General features: G+C 39.7%; 2 protein-coding genes across 2 annotated transcripts in view; one reads left to right on the plus strand and one right to left on the minus strand.

The window, feature by feature from the left end:
• Positions 1–2897: 2897 nt before the first annotated feature.
• LOC115380401 (cyclic GMP-AMP synthase-like) lies at positions 2898–12083 on the minus strand. The gene is given in 6 exon segments (XM_030081568.1): positions 2898–3291; positions 3944–4066; positions 4619–4718; positions 5724–5877; positions 6583–6713; positions 12080–12083. Coding segments are annotated over 6 exon segments (906 nt in total).
• Positions 12084–14754: 2671 nt separating this feature from the next.
• The window catches only part of LOC115380406 (transient receptor potential cation channel subfamily M member 1-like), a 50641-nt gene continuing 47795 nt past the window's right edge, over positions 14755–17600 (plus strand). Inside the window, exons 1-2 of the mRNA XM_030081580.1 lie at positions 14755–14780; positions 15437–15473. Of these exons, the coding sequence (XP_029937440.1) occupies positions 14755–14780; positions 15437–15473 (63 nt within the window). The remainder of the gene's footprint in view (positions 14781–15436; positions 15474–17600) is intronic.

Genomic DNA, 17600 nt, shown 5'->3' on the forward strand with positions numbered 1-17600 from the left:
GTGACAACAGGAAAGAAGAAGAAGATGGAGGGAGCTGTGGTCAAGAAGCCAGATTCAAGAAAAAGCCTTCAAGGATGAGGAGATTCTTGACTCAGTTTTTCTCTGCACCAGCAAGGCAGGAGCCTGGACACCAAGAAAATTTACGACCCAAAATTATCATCAATCAAATGGACAAAGAAACCAAAGGGCTTGACGCCCCAAATGAGAATAAAGAGCTAACAGACACAGTACAGCAACCAGCATCGAACGCTGAATGTCTGGACGAAATTTGTAGAGCTGAAGAGGAAAGAATTTCCCAAGAGGAGCTGCAAGACTGTCCTCGAGTTTCCGAAGACGAGTTGCAAGCCTGTCCTCAAGAAACAGAGGAGCCGACCTGTGACAACAGGAAAGAAGAAGAAGATGGAGGGAGCTGTGGTCAAGAAGCCAGATTCAAGAAAAAGCCTTCAAGGATGAGGAGATTCTTGACTCAGTTTTTCTCTGCACCAGCAAGGCAGGAGCCTGGACACCAAGAAAATGAACGACAAATGGACAAGGAAACCAAAGGGCTTGATGCCCAAAATGAGAATGAAGAGCTAACAGACACAGTACAGCAACCAGTGTCGAACGCTGAATGTCTGGACGAAGTCTGTAGAGCTGAAGAGGAAAGTATTTCCCAAGAGGAGTTGCAAGCCTGTCCTCGAGTTTCCCAAGAGGAGTTGCAAGCCTGTCCTCGAGTTTCCCAAGACGAGTTGCAAGCCTGTCCTCGAGTTTCCCAAGAGGAGTTGCAAGACTGTCCTCGAGAAACAGAGGAGCCATCCTGTGACAACAGGAAAGAAGAAGAAGATGGAGGAAGCTGTGGTCAAGAAGCCAGATTCAAGAAAAAGCCTTCAAGGATGAGGAGATTCTTGACTCAGTTTTTCTCTGCACCAGCAAGGCAGGAGCCTGGACACCAAGAAAATTTACGACCCAAAATTGTCATCAATCAAATGGACAAAGAAACCAAAGGGCTTGACGCCCCAAATGAGAATAAAGAGCTAACAGACACAGTACAGCAACCAGCATCGAACGCTGAATGTCTGGACGAAGTTTGTAGAGCTGAAGAGGAAAGAATTTCCCAAGAGGAGCTGCAAGACTGTCCTCGAGTTTCCGAAGATGAGTTGCAAGCCTGTCCTCAAGAAACAGAGGAGCCGACCTGTGACAACAGGAAAGAAGAAGAAGATGGAGGGAGCTGTGGTCAAGAAGCCAGATTCAAGAAAAAGCCTTCAAGGATGAGGAGATTCTTGACTCAGTTTTTCTCTGCACCAGCAAGGCAGGAGCCTGGACACCAAGAAAATGAACGACAAATGGACAAGGAAACCAAAGGGCTTGATGCCCAAAATGAGAATGAAGAGCTAACAGACACAGTACAGCAACCAGTGTCGAACGCTGAATGTCTGGACGAAGTCTGTAGAGCTGAAGAGGAAAGTATTTCCCAAGAGGAGTTGCAAGCCTGTCCTCGAGTTTCCCAAGAGGAGTTGCAAGCCTGTCCTCGAGTTTCCCAAGACGAGTTGCAAGCCTGTCCTCGAGTTTCCCAAGACGAGTTGCAAGACTGTCCTCGAGTTTCCCAAGACGAGTTGCAAGCCTGTCCTCGAGAAACAGAGGAGCCGACCTGTGACAACACGGAAGAAGAAGAAGAAGAAGAAGATCGAGGGAGCTGGATGGATGGATGGAGAAGGATGAGGAGATTCTTTCAGTTTACCTGTGAACGAGTGAGGGAGGAGATTAGAAACCCATGGCAATTTAACTCTCATACCTACTCGTTTCAATTCCCCTCAATTCTACGGACCATAACACGGCTTCGGTCGTTAACTGTTACAGTTGAGTTCCACATCAACGTGGGTCGAGTCTACATTGTAAGGTGGCCCCGCCACTAAGCACAGAAAAGTCTCCACCTCTTCATTTGACCACGGTACTGGTCCCCAAACAGTCCCCAAACACACACTAACACCCCACCCCCAACACACCTCCACAACCCACCCCTACCCCCAACACACCCCCAACAGCCCCAACACACAACATGCCTCCAACATAAATAATAACAAAATATTATTAAAAAATAAAATACACTAAAATATATCTGTTGAGTATATATAGACTTTTAACCTCTGAACCTTTGCAGACTATGAAATATATCTGCACAACATATGTATGTATATATGTATGTATATATGTGTGTTTGTGTGTGTATGCATGTTTGTTTGTGTGTGTGTGCGTGTGTATTTGTGTTTATGCATGTTTTTGTGTGTGTGTACATAATGATAAAATAATAGCTGATGAAGTAATATTCAAAGTGGATACATATTCATCATTAGTGTTGATACACATATTTTGAAAAGTGAAAATTACAAATCTCCTGTTTATGTAATAAATCTCCACTACATGATGATGGGAAATGTATTGCATTAACAGGTATTTTGGAAAAAATCACAGTTTACATCACAAAATATTTTAAATATTTCTCATGACATTTCCAGATGACTTTTGACAGTAAATTGATAGATCTGCCTAGATCTATGGCAATTTCATATTATGAGAAATAAATTCATTGGCTCAACAGTTGTGGTGTTATATTAATCTTCAAAAAAGTATATGTGAATGCATAGGTTAAACAAGGATGCACTGTTTGCTTTACTGGTTAGATACAGAGAGGGGAGTGAGGAAAAAACCTGAAATGTAAATAAATTTTACGGACATCTGAGCCCTTTTTGCACAAGCCAAATCAGATCATCTGCTTACATCTCCTGATTTGTCATTGGTACAGGTTTAATTAAATGGAAATAATGAGGGATAATGGCTTTTACCTGACGTCGCGTCATCAGTGTATGTCATTAAAAACATCTCTAATAATTCTTACATTCAGCGTTTATCTTACATCTACCTTACATGACAAACAGGACAGAAATGAACACTATGGCAAGCGGCAGGACGAGCTTCATTAAAAAGTCGGTGTTCAGTCGGCTCTCTGACAGTGTTTGAGGCCTGTTGCTGGAGGAGGAGGCCGGGCGTGGCTCTGGGCTCATCGGGCTGCCCAAGGCGGCCAGCGGGGCAGCAGGAGCCGGGGGCACCAGCAGTGGCAGGCCCTCCCTCCTCTGCTCCTCCACAGCCACGGTCAGGACGGCCAGCGAGCGGCGGGGGAAGTGATCCGGGGAAAACAGGTTGCAGTCGGGGACGAAGAAGTGAGCCAGGCCGCTGCGTGCGTAGCCCTCTAGCGCCCCCAGCAGGTGCAGGAAGCAGACAGGTAGCAGGTGGCGAGCCCACATGGAGTCCTTGAACCTGAAGGGCTGTAATGAGATGATGTTTATCACAGAAACATGGAAACACTGACTGACTGGCAGATGGAGAGACTGGAACACCACTACTACCATTAGTACTACTGATACTACTACCACTGTGACTGTCACCACTACTGCTACTAGTACTGCTAAAGAACTACTACCTCCATCAGTACTACACCTATACTGTACCTGCTGTACTACTGACTATTACTGCCCACTAGTAACATTATTACTACTAAAAACTACTACCACCACTACTGCCATTACTGTTACCACTACCTCTTCTTCTACTACTTCTTCTTCTACTTCTACTTCTACTACTACTACAACTACTACTACTAATCAGGACTGAGGATTTTGTTATATCCCCCTGTTGCACACTAGTTAACATTAGTTAAGTCAGTTACCATCATGGAAAGTTGTTTAAATAGAAGTATTAGAATTTAAGTAAAAGTATATGCGTACTGGCTTGTGTGTTGGCTACATACAAAGAAGCAGACAAATTAGAAAAGGATTTTTAAGCACCACATTTAGATGTGGATTGTATGATATTTTGTATATTTAGTGAACAATTACGACCACCACCAGCCCTGCTATTTTCTACTACAACTATTAACTGCTGATAGTTATAGTCTTGAACGCTGCCTCACCTGATGGACAGGGTGTGGAGGAAGGCAGTCTTCCCGTGGTACGAGCACAGGTGGTCCAGCTCCCGAGGGAATCGATGTTTGAGGCCCTCGATCAGGCACTTGAGGAGCTTCAGGCACTGCTTACTGCGAGAGAGAGAGGATCAAATAATTTACTGCAGAAACGCTTTGAAAGGGTGTCCAAGAAACCAGTGTTTAATTCCTGATTTATTCCTTATCTTATCTTCTCAAAGTGAGGTATCCACTCCTTGAAAAATGCTCCAATTCCTTTCCTTTTATCTTTGCATTTTTTAAAAAATACAAGCAACCAACATAAACATTTAAACAAGAACCCATGAGGCTGGATTCATAGATGTTCTGTGAAGATATAAGAATTACATAGTCTTCTTCTTTTTTATTTTCTTAGTGACAGTCTAATTTCTTAGGGATTTCTTTAATTGTCTTTCTTACAAATGTCTCAGAATAGTGCCTGACTTAATTAGAGTCTCTGTAAAACAACATGAGGAAATGTAAGTGTGTTTTATCTCTTAGCAGTCCTGGTTGATTTTCCGCCTTAGCTGCAACCCAAAGTTTTTCCATTTTGAAAAAAAAAGAAGTGAAAAACAGACTTATGGCAATGCCAAGTTGTGCTTTTCTTGTATCTCACACACAGACCCATTACACAGTGCAAAGTCTCACCGGCAGCATTTGGTGGCAGTGCTTTCACAGCAGGTCTTCTTGTTGCCATGAAACAAGATGTTTTTTTTCTCAATGTGAGAGAAAGATATCCTCCAACTCTCTGGCAGAGACACAAAAAGAGAAAAATCTGATGTTAGACAATATTAAAACACACATGCAGGAAATTTAACGCCAGCTGAAAGAGGGAATAAAACCAAAAAATGCTCTAACCTCCTATACAGTTTATCCCAAAATGAGGCCTGAGTCATTTTTCTGCTCCTGTCAGTCAAGAGTTGGTAGGAAGATGAAACAGACACTGAGTTTGCCCACGGAGCTCCAGCTTATCGCCTATTGAAGTTTTCTTTTCACACCCTGGTCATTATTTTGCATGCTCACGTTTTAGCTGCTCCCATATGATGCAATACTGAAAGCTGCATGACCTCAATCGTTATATTAAAATAATACAAATTTTTATTTACATATTTTTTCCAGTATGTTTTATTTATATAATTTATTTGTATTCACAGTAAGGCCAATACCAATTTAAGTGATTATATCATGCGCCAAAGCTAAGAAAGGTTTAAATCGGATTCAGAAAACTGGGTCAGTCGCAGCTGCTGCAAGTCAGCTGCAAATTCTCCAGAGAAAAAAATATATATCTATATATAAGCATAAGTGAAATGATGAGAAATAAAAAAGGAAAAATAAGAAATATAAAAATATGTGTATTCGAAAATTGTTAAAAATGTGCGTGAATTATGTACAAATACGTGCAATAATCCTACAATAATATCACAACAGTATATACAGAAATAAGAAACTGAGAATCTGTGTAAAGTACAGCTATACACACCATATATACAGCGGGGTGTTGCATTATGGAGCTGCTGATGTGAACTCTTTGTGTGTTTTTGGCCATAGTTCAGTCAACAAACAAACAAACAAATGCCTGAATTGACTGAAGTTTAATTTTGGGTTGAACTGTTCCTTTAAGTTTACTTTGAGCCGAGCAGACTGGACAGCAGCTGTACCACTTGTTTTTTGTCTTTTGTTTTTCTCTCTGTGCTCTGTACGTCTCACTTCTGCCCACAGACACCGACAGATTTACAGGTAAGGCAACTTTCACCTTTGGCCGCCTCGCTCAGCTTCCTCCCCTTCATCCTCTTGGGCACAAAGTAGCAGGGCAAACTTTTGATTTGTTGTCAGTTTTTCTTCCCGAGCCAGTTGTCCACGTTTGGGCCGTTACGGGCGGTGCACGGCCAGCCCTGTGACGGGTGAATCTGCAGACAGGACGAAAGAGGAGTTATGTAATTAGGTCATTCAACGAATATTCTAGAAAAATACCCAGCCTGAGACAAGATGTTTGGTACATTTGTCACCTCTGCACGTCCAGTAGTTTGGTTCTAATGGGTAGCATTTCATGTTAGCTTAGCATAAAGACTTGAAGTCAATGGGAGTCAATAGCCTACCTCTGTCAAAGTGAAAAAATAAACCTTACAGCCACTCTGAAGCTGTCTTATTTACACAGTATCATTGAAATATACATCTTGGAATTGAATTAAAAAAAAAACAAATGAGTAATTTTAGAAGTTCATTTGTCGTGGATCTTCCTCTACCTTCTGCGGTATCGATCACTGGCGGAGGAATAAATGTGTTCAGTGGTGACAGCTACACCATCTAACTTCTCCTAAAACAACTCTCTCTTTTTTTATTTTTTGGACCAAATTTGACCAAATTCACAAAGACTAAAACTGAAGACATTTGCCGTCCATTTTTATTTTAGTTTATTTGTTTTGTAAGCACACAATATTGTTTCAGTTAGCTTTTTTTTATTGCAATCAATTCTATGTTTTTTTCACACCTAGTTTTAGTTTTAATTGTAGTTTTTGTTAACTATAATAACCTTGCTCCATGCTCCCATTATGTAAAGTGTCTTGAATGAAAACCTTCAGGGAGTCCTCTAAACAGGCAGGTTAACTCTTTACCTCCAGAGCAGGAACCACGTCCACCGAGATGAGTTCCTCACTGCTGTTGTCCATCCTGACCAGAGACAAAGTGACAGCTGGGGAGTTGACCCGCTTCCTGTTCACCAGCCAGCGGCAGCGCTCATCGGTCGCTGCAAACAAACAGAAAAAAGGGCAATTATAGCTGCTGCACAGCAATGGTCGGGGCCAGGCAATTTTAGGCAATTCTGAGCAACAAGTGGAGAATTGGAAGATGAAAAGAAAGGTGACATTTCAATGTGCATTTTGCATCAGTTGAGGCTTGAACTCACAGTTTCTGGCATGCAGGACAACGCTTTATCTCACTGAGCTAATTGACAAGTGTCAATTCATGTGGGGCTTCACAAATTGACTAAGCCAGATTTCAAACCACTGTAGAAAAAAAAAAATCAGTCATCAAGACAAAAATCTGACAATGATTATCTGGCATGGGACCGGACCTTTGTGCAGAGTTTGTTTTGGCACATGGGAATGTTGCACAAGCTGAGGCTTGAACTCACAATCTTCGACACCGAGGCCTGGCCTCTACCTCACTGAGCTAAAACTTCACATGCAGCTTCACAAACTGACTGAGCCAATCACTGACCTGCAGGACAGCAGGCAGCCATGCATGGAAAGGCAGATTTTAAACAGCTGTCAAAAATGTAGTTATTAAGACAAAAATGTGAAAATACACATATTGCATCTGGACAGCGTGGAGATGTTGATCATTTGTTTTTAACAATGATTGATTTGCTCCGTAAGTGAAAAACTGATGTTTAAAAATGCCATTCTTGCATTGACACCAATTGTTCACATGAGAGCAAAATTCAAAATGCTGTGTATAAATTTAGTTTTTAGTTCTGAAATTTGCCACACATCATCTACCATGACTCCAAAATATTGCCAATTTTTTTCATGAACATTGAAGATTTATTTACCAAGAATTTACAAGTGTATGTTTACTGTATCGTTTACAGTCAAACGTTTTGATGCACTGTAGGCTCAATTTTTGACAAATCAAAAATCTGTGTGGATTTTTTGTGTAGGACAGTCTGAAGATGCTCTGTATCAAATTTGGTGACATTTGCGCAAAAATTGTGGGAGGAGATAGGTTTAACAAGTTTTACAGTTTTTGAAAAAAATAGAGTGATGGATTTCATAATTTGCAATAGATTTAAATGTACAAACGTTTCTTCAGTATTGGGGCTACATTTTGGTGAAAGTTGCAAAGCTGTAGCACATATGGTTGATTTGTTATGAATTTTCAAAGTTTTAAATTTTAAAGGCTTGCTATAGCACCACCATCAGGACTATTGGCTTGAGTTTGCATCTGAATGTATCTGGCATGGGACTGGACCTTTGTGCAAAATTTGGTGATTTTTCGTGCATGGGAAGTAGGACTTCCTCGGAAGAAAGAAGAAGAAGAAGAAGAACATTCACGAATACAAGAGGGTCCTGGCAGCTTAGGCTGCCCGGCCCCTAATAAGCTTAAATTTCAGTAACTTCAAAAAGTCGGCCAGACAATGAATAAAAATGGAATCAAAGCCAAAGTCAAAAGACAGCAGAATAAGTAAAAAAGGGAACATGAAATATTGATGTATAGAAGAAAATACCTAATAAAGAAAGACTAAGTAAAAGTACAAGTTTTTGTACTGTGTTGTATAAGCATAATGCATTCACGTAAGAAAAAAAAATCTGGCTTGTTTGTCTGAATTCATGAGATACCTATCTCAAACTTCTGAGACAGTTTAAAAAAAATCTGTTTTTCTGAATTAAGAACATAGGCTCAATTATCTCAGAATTCTGAGAAGTTTTCATCAAGAAAAAAATCTGATGGGTTTTGAATTAATTAGATAATTATTTTAGAATTTAAAGAAAAATGAGAAAATTCTGAAATAATTATCTCATTAATCAAGAAAAATAGGGCAGTTTATTCCCCCATGAAAACAATTATGCTCCTGCATTATTGTCTTGTTGTATTTTATGCACTTAGTAACTAGTTTGTTGAAATCTGCTTGAAATGTAGAGGTGTGTTCTCTTGTGACATCTACTTATGTCAGCTCTGTATAAAGGGCCATACTTTACAAAATTCCACTCTCTACTTATGTATCCATATTTTTGCTTTGATGTTTTCAAAATCCATGCTTAATAATACTTGCACAACTTCTCCCAGTCTGATACAGTAGCAATTCCCCATCCCATGCCAACACCATCCTCCTTTTGTGCATCCCTGTATGTTTGAAAGCCTTTTGTGAGCCAGAGTTGTCCTAAAGTAGATTTACCTTCAATCACCATTTATTAAATCTCCATCCATTAAAGAGCACTGCCCTCTGTCCCGAGCCATGTCCATTAATCCTGATTATGGAGAGAAAGGCAGAGGGAGAAGAGGTCTCTGTGTCAAGTGCTGTTGCCATTGAGCTTTCATCCCAACTCTGTCATTTACTGTTCTTTATTGTAGCAGACTCACAGGAAAGGTCAGGAGGCAGATAGACAAATTTGGACTATTGGACGACTGGGTGTCCAGTAAGTCTGGCTGTTACTGAAGTCAAGTCCATGGAGTCTTGGTGATGGTTTGCACTCTGGTTAGGGTGCAGGCTGAAGTTGATGGAGCAGAAAACGATGAGTGAATGAAACAGAGTCGAACTGCAGGGTCAGCATGGAGAGCAGAGGCTTCATGGGGAAGAGAGGGACCAGTGGGTCTTTCAAACGCTCCTCAATCAAACGCAGCACTTCGACTGGATCACAGAAGGTAAGACTCGCTGACCACAGTGATGCTGGGACACATGTCTAGCGTCTGGCAATACTGGCTTGACAGAGCTTGTAGAGTGGTTACAGCAGCCTGGTAGCTAGAGAACTGTCCCATATCTGAGATGTTACAGGTTTGACCCAGTAGCAGCAAATCTTTTTTTTTTTTTTTTTTTAAAAGATTATTTTTTTGGCATTTCTGCTTTATTTGACAGCCACAGCTGCGATCAGGACTAAGCACTGCGCACTCTTAACCGGTGAGCCACCGGGGCGCCCCCAGTAACAGCAAATCTGCATCCATCAATAGTTGTGTGTACTGTCAAAAAGTCTTTGAACATTCCCACATATTGAAGGAGTGAGTCTATCTCCAAATCAACTGTTAGTGTCCAACACAATGTGGACAATTTTGCAAAAGAATTTGACTCAGTAATTGGAGGAGGTTCTTGAAGTTTTGAATGGTACATAAACTGTAAAATGTCCAAAATTACAAGGCATTTCATCTTGTATTGGCTCTTAATTTTCTGAGCTAAGTGAAAAAATCTGTCTGGGTGGGTTGAGATCATTTTGTGTTTCCAAAGCCGAGCAAATGCTCTCAAGAATTTCTTGAATTACATGTAATTTTCTTGATACTAGTGGAAGGTCAAGGGGGTCAAACCAGTTGTCCTCAGTTCAGCTCTATATGGAGAACCATGACACCCTACCATACCATCCCTCTCTATGTACACTATCTTTAGGAAGAATGGTGTTCTATCCCACTAGTGCAGTTCCAGAGAGTTGGAGAATCGATGCCAAGGTGCCCTGAAGCTGTTCTGGCAGCTTGTGGTGGCCCAACATCTTACTGAAACACTTTGGGCTCTGTTTTCATGGCGTAGCATTAGACATTAAAACCTGGATATAGCCTCTTTGGGCCTACTTTTACAATTTTCAACAGTGGCATTGTGTTGGTGATAAGCGCTGGAGTATCCTTGAGTTATCTGGGGAGAGGGGGTTGACACAGGTGTTTACGTCACTAGTAAGAGGAATACACTATTAACAGGTGGAGTTTGGTTGGACTTCAGCAAAAACCAGTCAAATCAGGTTCTGTCATTCCCTTTAAAAACAGTTGCACTCCCCACTGCATGATGCACACTGGCCTTTTTTAATTGAAGAGATCATACCGGCTTCTACCGGCTTCTTCTCTTCTGCAGTCCATGCAGATTACATGACTGTACAACACCCAACATAAATGCATAGCCTACTGTGCACATAGATAGCCAGTATGTCCTTTCTGCAGTTCAATTCACATTTCTGGATAGGTTTTCAAATTGCTCAGCATATTTTCTGTATATAATGATGCTGATGTCATATATTTGAGGGCAATCTTTCATATAATAACAGTGCAGTTGCAGCAAAATTTGTACAATGACAAACATCATTTCCATCATTTTGCTGGTTGCCTGTAAGCACTGCCACTGTATATCGATGCAGTACAGTGACACTTTAAAATAAGATGAAGTCACTATAAACTCACTTCATCACATATTCAACCCACAGTGCAGTAGGTGTGTGAGTGTGTGTGTGTGTGATAAATGTTGACCTGAAAACCATCCAATTTGAGGGCATGTTGAGTTGGTGTTAAAGGTACAATACGCAACAGTTTTGCTTGTTCAAATGTGCAAATGACCATAACATAGCAACAGGGGTTCATTCTTCTTGGTTCCATGATGGCTGGTAAGATTTTGAACTCTGAAAATAGCCAAAGCTTCCCAGCTGCTTTGTTTTGTTTTAGGGAAAATTCCTCCATCTGCTGCTCTCCAACAGACACACATAGCCAGGCTCTGGTCTGGTGTCAGCAGGCTGACACACATTTCAAGCTGTTGAATATCTGGACTTGTTCAGTCAATTTAGAATACAGTTTTCATCGAGCAGTTAGCTTGAACAATTAGGAAGATACTACTACTGCTCTCACCTTCGTGCCCAGCCTACATGTGGCTGGCTGCTGTTACAGAGTATAATACCATATGCATCCTAAAATGGATGTCTGCCTTGTTTGATGGCTGTTGCTTGACTTGGTACTTCTTGCAGCTTTTTTTAACATTTCTAACTTTATGTGCTATAATTAGTTGTGTTATTAGTTGTGGTATAAAACCACAGCTGCTAACTATGACAAATACTGTTAAGCTTGTAATCAACTCTGTGTAAAGACGTGCAGACCAAGAACCACTAGCCTTGTGGTACACCATGAAGTAGCCACTAAAATTACACAACTCTCCTGGAGGAGGGGTTTGGCATTTATGTTCTACAAGGCTAAAATTCCACCCAATAAAAGTGAAAATGTTGAGTTGAATTCCTGCTGTTGTCATATACACCTTTCTGACATAATTTGTACATGATTCATGTCTGTGACATAAAATCTGTGTCTGCAGTCTGTGCTCATTTCACAACATCTTCTGTCCTATTGCTCTTGTATTCAGAACAACCACAGTTAAAAGAACACTATGTACTTTTATCAGAATCAGAAATACTTTATCAATCCCAAAGGGCAAATTAGGTCAGTTGGAGTTGCTCAAATTCTCAAGAGGAGAATTAAATTATTAGAAATAGAAAAAGAAATAAGAAATATAAAAGTATGATGTTTTAATACTATCTAGCGGTTATTGTTCTGCACGTCTCTAGACAGACTTGATTACAAACTTAACAGTATTTCATTTATCATAGTTAGAGGCTACATTTTCATACCTCTGAACAAGTTAGAGTATTACACCAACATTACCCATTGCTGCCCTACATGAGGGGGGTAAGTGAAATATACATTTTTTCAAAATAGGTAAAATATCCCTTTAACATCTCCATTCCTTGCTGTATTTTAACCTGCAACAAAATGGTTCAAAGAGCAGATATTTTTGATCTATCTCAATTGTATTACCTCACCCTGCTTTCTCTGATCAGCGTTCGAAACACAGACATTAATCAGGCAACTGTAAGTCAGACATCCATTCTTCTAAATTCCTCCTGCTTCAGAGCATTTGACCTATTTCTTCAGGGTTAATCAACAGCACACTGACTCCATGTGACTCTCTGCTTCCTCTGAGCTGCACCAACACAATCAGCTGTTTCAGCGTGTGCACCGCCCCCAAACCCAAGTCAGGGAGACACGTGTGTGGATGACAGAATAGAGACAAGACTTCAGCCGTCATCAGTTCCAGATTCAATATTACCCAGAGACTTTTGTTTCTCAGTTATTCATTGACAAATGAAATAGAACTGGTGAAAACCAGAAATCATTTATGAGTCATTAAATTGCTGCAGGTGGAAAAAAGTACAAAAAGATTTTTTTCTCAAAAGACATACTGTGACTAAACTACTGATGTACTTTTGTAAGAGAGCTGCATGAGGCAATTTCCTACCAATTACCTGAATATGGCAGTGCAGCATTGCGTCGTGAATTTTTAATTTACTGAAGTCTCAACGTATTCACTAGTCCAGGGGCTTTCAAACTTGTCACAAGAGGGTACCAACCCAATATCTTAGCCCCATATATACATAATAGCTAAAGGGGGAAAATACAATAAAGTGTAAACAATAGGTGGAAGTAGATGGAGAAGGAGTGCCTTATTTATTTTTATTTTTTATTTTTATGGTTGTCTGCGTCACATATAGACTGATATCCAGCAAGACTTCCAGGACTCTCTAAATTTACTTTTACCTGCCGCACTACAGAGCACCTGTCGTATGAGCCACTACAGCCATGCAGTGCCTCCTTCTCCTTTTGTAAATTGTTAAAAGTCATATTTTCTTTCAAACATATTATTTGTCTTTTATAAGCAGAACATAAGAAAGAAACCCAAACACATAAAATATAATAGCTAAACACTGAACAACAACAACAAAAAAGATAAACACAAAAAAGGAAGAGAGGGAAAAAGAAAAGACAATAAAAACCAACCAACCAACCAACCAAACAAACACTAAAGTAGGAGTAAGAAACCAGGGCAGTGGGCATGTCATGCCTAATAATACAATAAGGACTATAACCATTATTGTATGTATATTTCCAGTCAAATTGAAGAACTGTACATTCAACACAGCAGTCTGTATGTGATTTCTAAGTTGTGGGACAGACAGGATCCCAGACTGGATCCCATGCTAACAGAGAGGACTCTAAGTCTCCTGTAACAGCATTATATGTCAGTCTCTCAGGGCTATATAGATCAAGCACATGTTTAAACTATTGACATACTGTTGCAATAGTAAAAAACTCAAGAACCTATTACTACTGTGTGAGATCTCAGCAATATCATCTTATTTTTTTTAAAGAAACCATACATAAGTGAGAATTTATACATTTTCAACTCAAATACAAGTACCAGAAAACCTGCATTGCTTGAAAAATCTGACTCATATAAGTAGTAATTACAGCTCATTAATTTAGATTTTCCTCTCCTCCCCAATTTTCATTTCTGTCAGTGCCAGTTTATTTATCTTTGATTTGATAGTGTCCATCCCCAGATATTTGTTACAGCAAAAAAGGTGATCTAACTGCTCATTTTGCAAACTGCGTGCTCCTTCTAAGCACCAGTAATCTCAATTTTAAACCTAAACCCTTCTAAACTAAATCCTTCTCCTTTATTTGCACTCAGTTCCCATCCCCTTGTTTATTGTTTTCCTGTTGTCAACAGACTTTCATAAAAAAAAAAAAAAAAAAAAAATAGAATAATATGCCTGACAGCTTGTTTTTCACTGAGAAATAATAAAAAAAAACCTGTTAATTTCTAAAAGTTGGATGGTGGTCATGTTGATTTGCTCTTGGCAAAACACTCATCTAATACCATACTTGCTCGCAGGAATTCCAAAGTTATTCATTGCTGGTGGCATTTCTGTATTAACCCTTTGAAACCCAAGAACCTGTGGGTACAGTTGGGTTCTATTTCTCTCACAAAATTCACTTTTTAGGGGGTTCTGAATTTTCAGAACATAGCCTGAAAATTCAGTAATTTTCAGGCCATGTTCTTGTAAGTTGTTTTTGAAGGAAATTCAGTGAATTTTCTCAGGTTTCAAAGGTTTGTGAAAATGCTTTTCACAAGCATTTAAACAAGAAATGTGAGGAGGATCCAGGTTTCAAAGGGTGTGGATAGAGTTTCCCTCATCGTTGTGACCTGTATGTCATGAGGCTGAGGTGCGCTTTGATTTGATTAGAAATCTCACTGCTTCACTTCTCCTCCATTAAATGTGTTGAATTTTTTGGTCTATATTCATCCCCAGCACACAGAGAGATGCTAAATGGGACAAGCCTTTTGATGTCAATAAACCTTTATAAAGTCTGTGTCAGACCTTCATAAATCAACTTCATAACCTTTTGCATATTCTGGACCGCCATGTTGACTGACGGAGCCACAGGCCCCCACAGGAAGGGATTTTTTTTCCATCTAAATTGTTTAGATGTCAGCTATGAACACTGGCAAAGATTCAAAGAGGTGAGACTTAAAACATCATGTTGAAATAATCACTCACACCTTTTTGTACCTTGACAATTATAGTGACTTAATTAACAGTAAAATTAATCCTTTGAAAGTTGAGCAAGTTCACTTGATTTCTTTCAAACATATAGGGAAACAGGCAGTTATCAAATTGCACACACACACACACACACACACACACACTGAAATTGCAAAAAAAAATCGATCTATCTATCTATCCGTCAAGTTTTACTACATTTTGTTCTGTTTTTCTCCATCATTTCTGTTTACACCTCCTCTAGTGTCATTCAAATATTTATCTGCACAACTAGAAGGGTTGTCTGCACAACCCAAGAGGAAACTGTGAGAAGTTGTCAACTCGGTGGTTTTTGAGATTAGAGGGAGGGCGGAGGCTCTCAAAGTAGATTTGTTGTGCCTCATTCCAGCGAGGAATGAAAATACCCTGTGTTCAAGCGGATGGGTCATGGGACTCCCAAAAGGATTACCTTGGACTGGAGTCATAAGACTTGCCTGAACAAAGAGGCTGCTTGCTCACATGCTCATCATATGAACCCCCAGCTGCATAAAGTGAACTAGTTTCATATGTTGTGAGGTTCATTGGGCTGCAGCGGGCCAGCGGGGAGCAGCAGGAGATAAACAGCAGTGTTGGGTAGAGTTGGTGTGGGTCCACTGCTGGAGGTCTGCTTGAAGGTAGGGGTGCCACAGAGGTTTGTTGGGTGTGTGGGCTTTCTTGGGGGACAAGTTGAGGAGGTCACTTTCAAAAGGCTGTGTTTCCACTTTTGAGAATCAAACTCATTATCTTGTTAATCATTTAGTAGTCATTATCCAAATGTATTGTCATTATGCCAAGTGAGTTATACTCACATCCATTTGGGGTGAAATCAGTCTTGATTCTGGGAGGGCTTGCAATGCATAATGAAAATAATTGATAATTCCCCTCAAATGCATTAAAACTAAAGTAACAAGGCTGTTTTGAAATGTAAGCAGTAGATATTTGTTAAAATGCGGGGAGTAAAAGTAAGAAATTGTTGAAAAATAAATACTCAAGAACAGATACCTGAAAATCTACTTAAATACAGTAAGAAAATATTTGTACTGTTTCCTCCCACCTCTGCATAAATATGAGTTAAAACATATTAAAAGCAGAACATTTCCATAATATTCCAACAGGGTTTCTCCAGTAGGATTTAAAGTCAAACTCAAACAAGGAGAACTGCTTGCATATTGACATTTCCATATTGACAGTGTTACAGATGCCATCAATTTACAGATTCTATTATATCATGATAAAGACAATAATATTACATATTGCAGAGACTGTATGAATAGTTAATGTAGCTCATGTGACTAGCTGATGTTAAGACATCTGGGTTTAATCCACAATTATCCAGAGAATTTATTTTTCAAAGTGCAGCCACAAACCTCTGGGCAATACTGGTTAATCACTTCGCTGCAGTAATACACAGCCATACACAAAGTCATTATAAATATATAGGTTTACATACAGGCACTCACACACACACGCGTGTGCGCGTGTGCGCGCGCGCGCACACACACACACACACACACACACACACACACACACACACACACACACACAATATACAAATCCAGGAATGGACTATGGGTTTTAGTGTGTTCTTGCAGGATTAGGAACAAGCTCTTGTAAGAGGATTTGATGCATAAAGAATAGAAAAATTTGCTGCTTGGTGAAATGGAAGGCTGCAATGTCCCTGTAATTAGGCAGATACATTCATTCTCTAATAGACTTAAGAAACAGAGAGAATAGTACAAGATTACCGAGGCACACTTCTTTTGTTGTGCATGTGTTGGTGATGTGATCAACATTCAGAAGTCTGGCAAACTTCTGAAATGCTTGTGGACTTCACTTTTGTTTTAGTCAGATCAGCCCGGGGTGTAGCAGACACAGGGGGTGGGGGGCATGTCCCCTTCTTTTGTTCCTCCACACTTTAGTTCACCTGTAAAAGTGAAAGTAACCTGTTGATTTACTTCTATGTTAAAAAAAAAAGTCTTTCTCCTGAACCTTCCATCCCCCTCACTTTTGAAATGATGGCTCTACCTCTGTTAACAGTCGTATTATACAGCAGTAGAGAACATTTTTCAAAAATGTTCCCCCTCTGAAATATGTTTTTCAGCCAAGTTTCCCCTGACCAGTACAACAACAAAAAAATGTTTTGGTTTTTTTTCTGTTTTTGCTTCTTTTCCTCTTCTTTCTCCTTGTTTTCAGCTGTATCGCTGCTACCTTTCAACCACAAATCTGTTTTCTGGATTTTTTTTTTTTTTTTTTTTTGTCCAGCTTTGTCAGTGAACAAATGTTGTCACTCAACGGCGATATTCTGGAAACATGGAGGGAAAACTGAAGATAAAATGCGCTTCATCAAACTTACATTTACATTTTTATTGAACTTATTATAACTTATAACTTATAGCATAGGCTAATTATTATTTAAAGAATTATGCATGACTGATATTTTTCAAATGAACATTTTAAAAAAGTCTCACATACCCCCTGGAGTACTCCAACATATCACATACCCCCAGGTGAGAACAACCGCTCTACAAGACTGAGGTCAGGCAGTCATGTTTTTAGGTTCTCACTGACAAACGTTTAAAAGTAAAACATCCTATATGATAAATAATATTTCATTATTCAGCAAGCACAAACTCTACAGTAAGCTGCAGCCAGCTCTGTCAGGGTTTGCATAGAGTTTGCCTTTATGATTTATGATGTGAGTGGGATGGCTAATTATGAGTAGGTTTATGTTTGGACTAATGTATGAACTTTAGCTCCAGTCA

Source organism: Myripristis murdjan, chromosome 3 (genome assembly GCF_902150065.1).
Source record: "Myripristis murdjan chromosome 3, fMyrMur1.1, whole genome shotgun sequence".
NCBI lineage: Eukaryota > Metazoa > Chordata > Actinopteri > Holocentriformes > Holocentridae > Myripristis > Myripristis murdjan.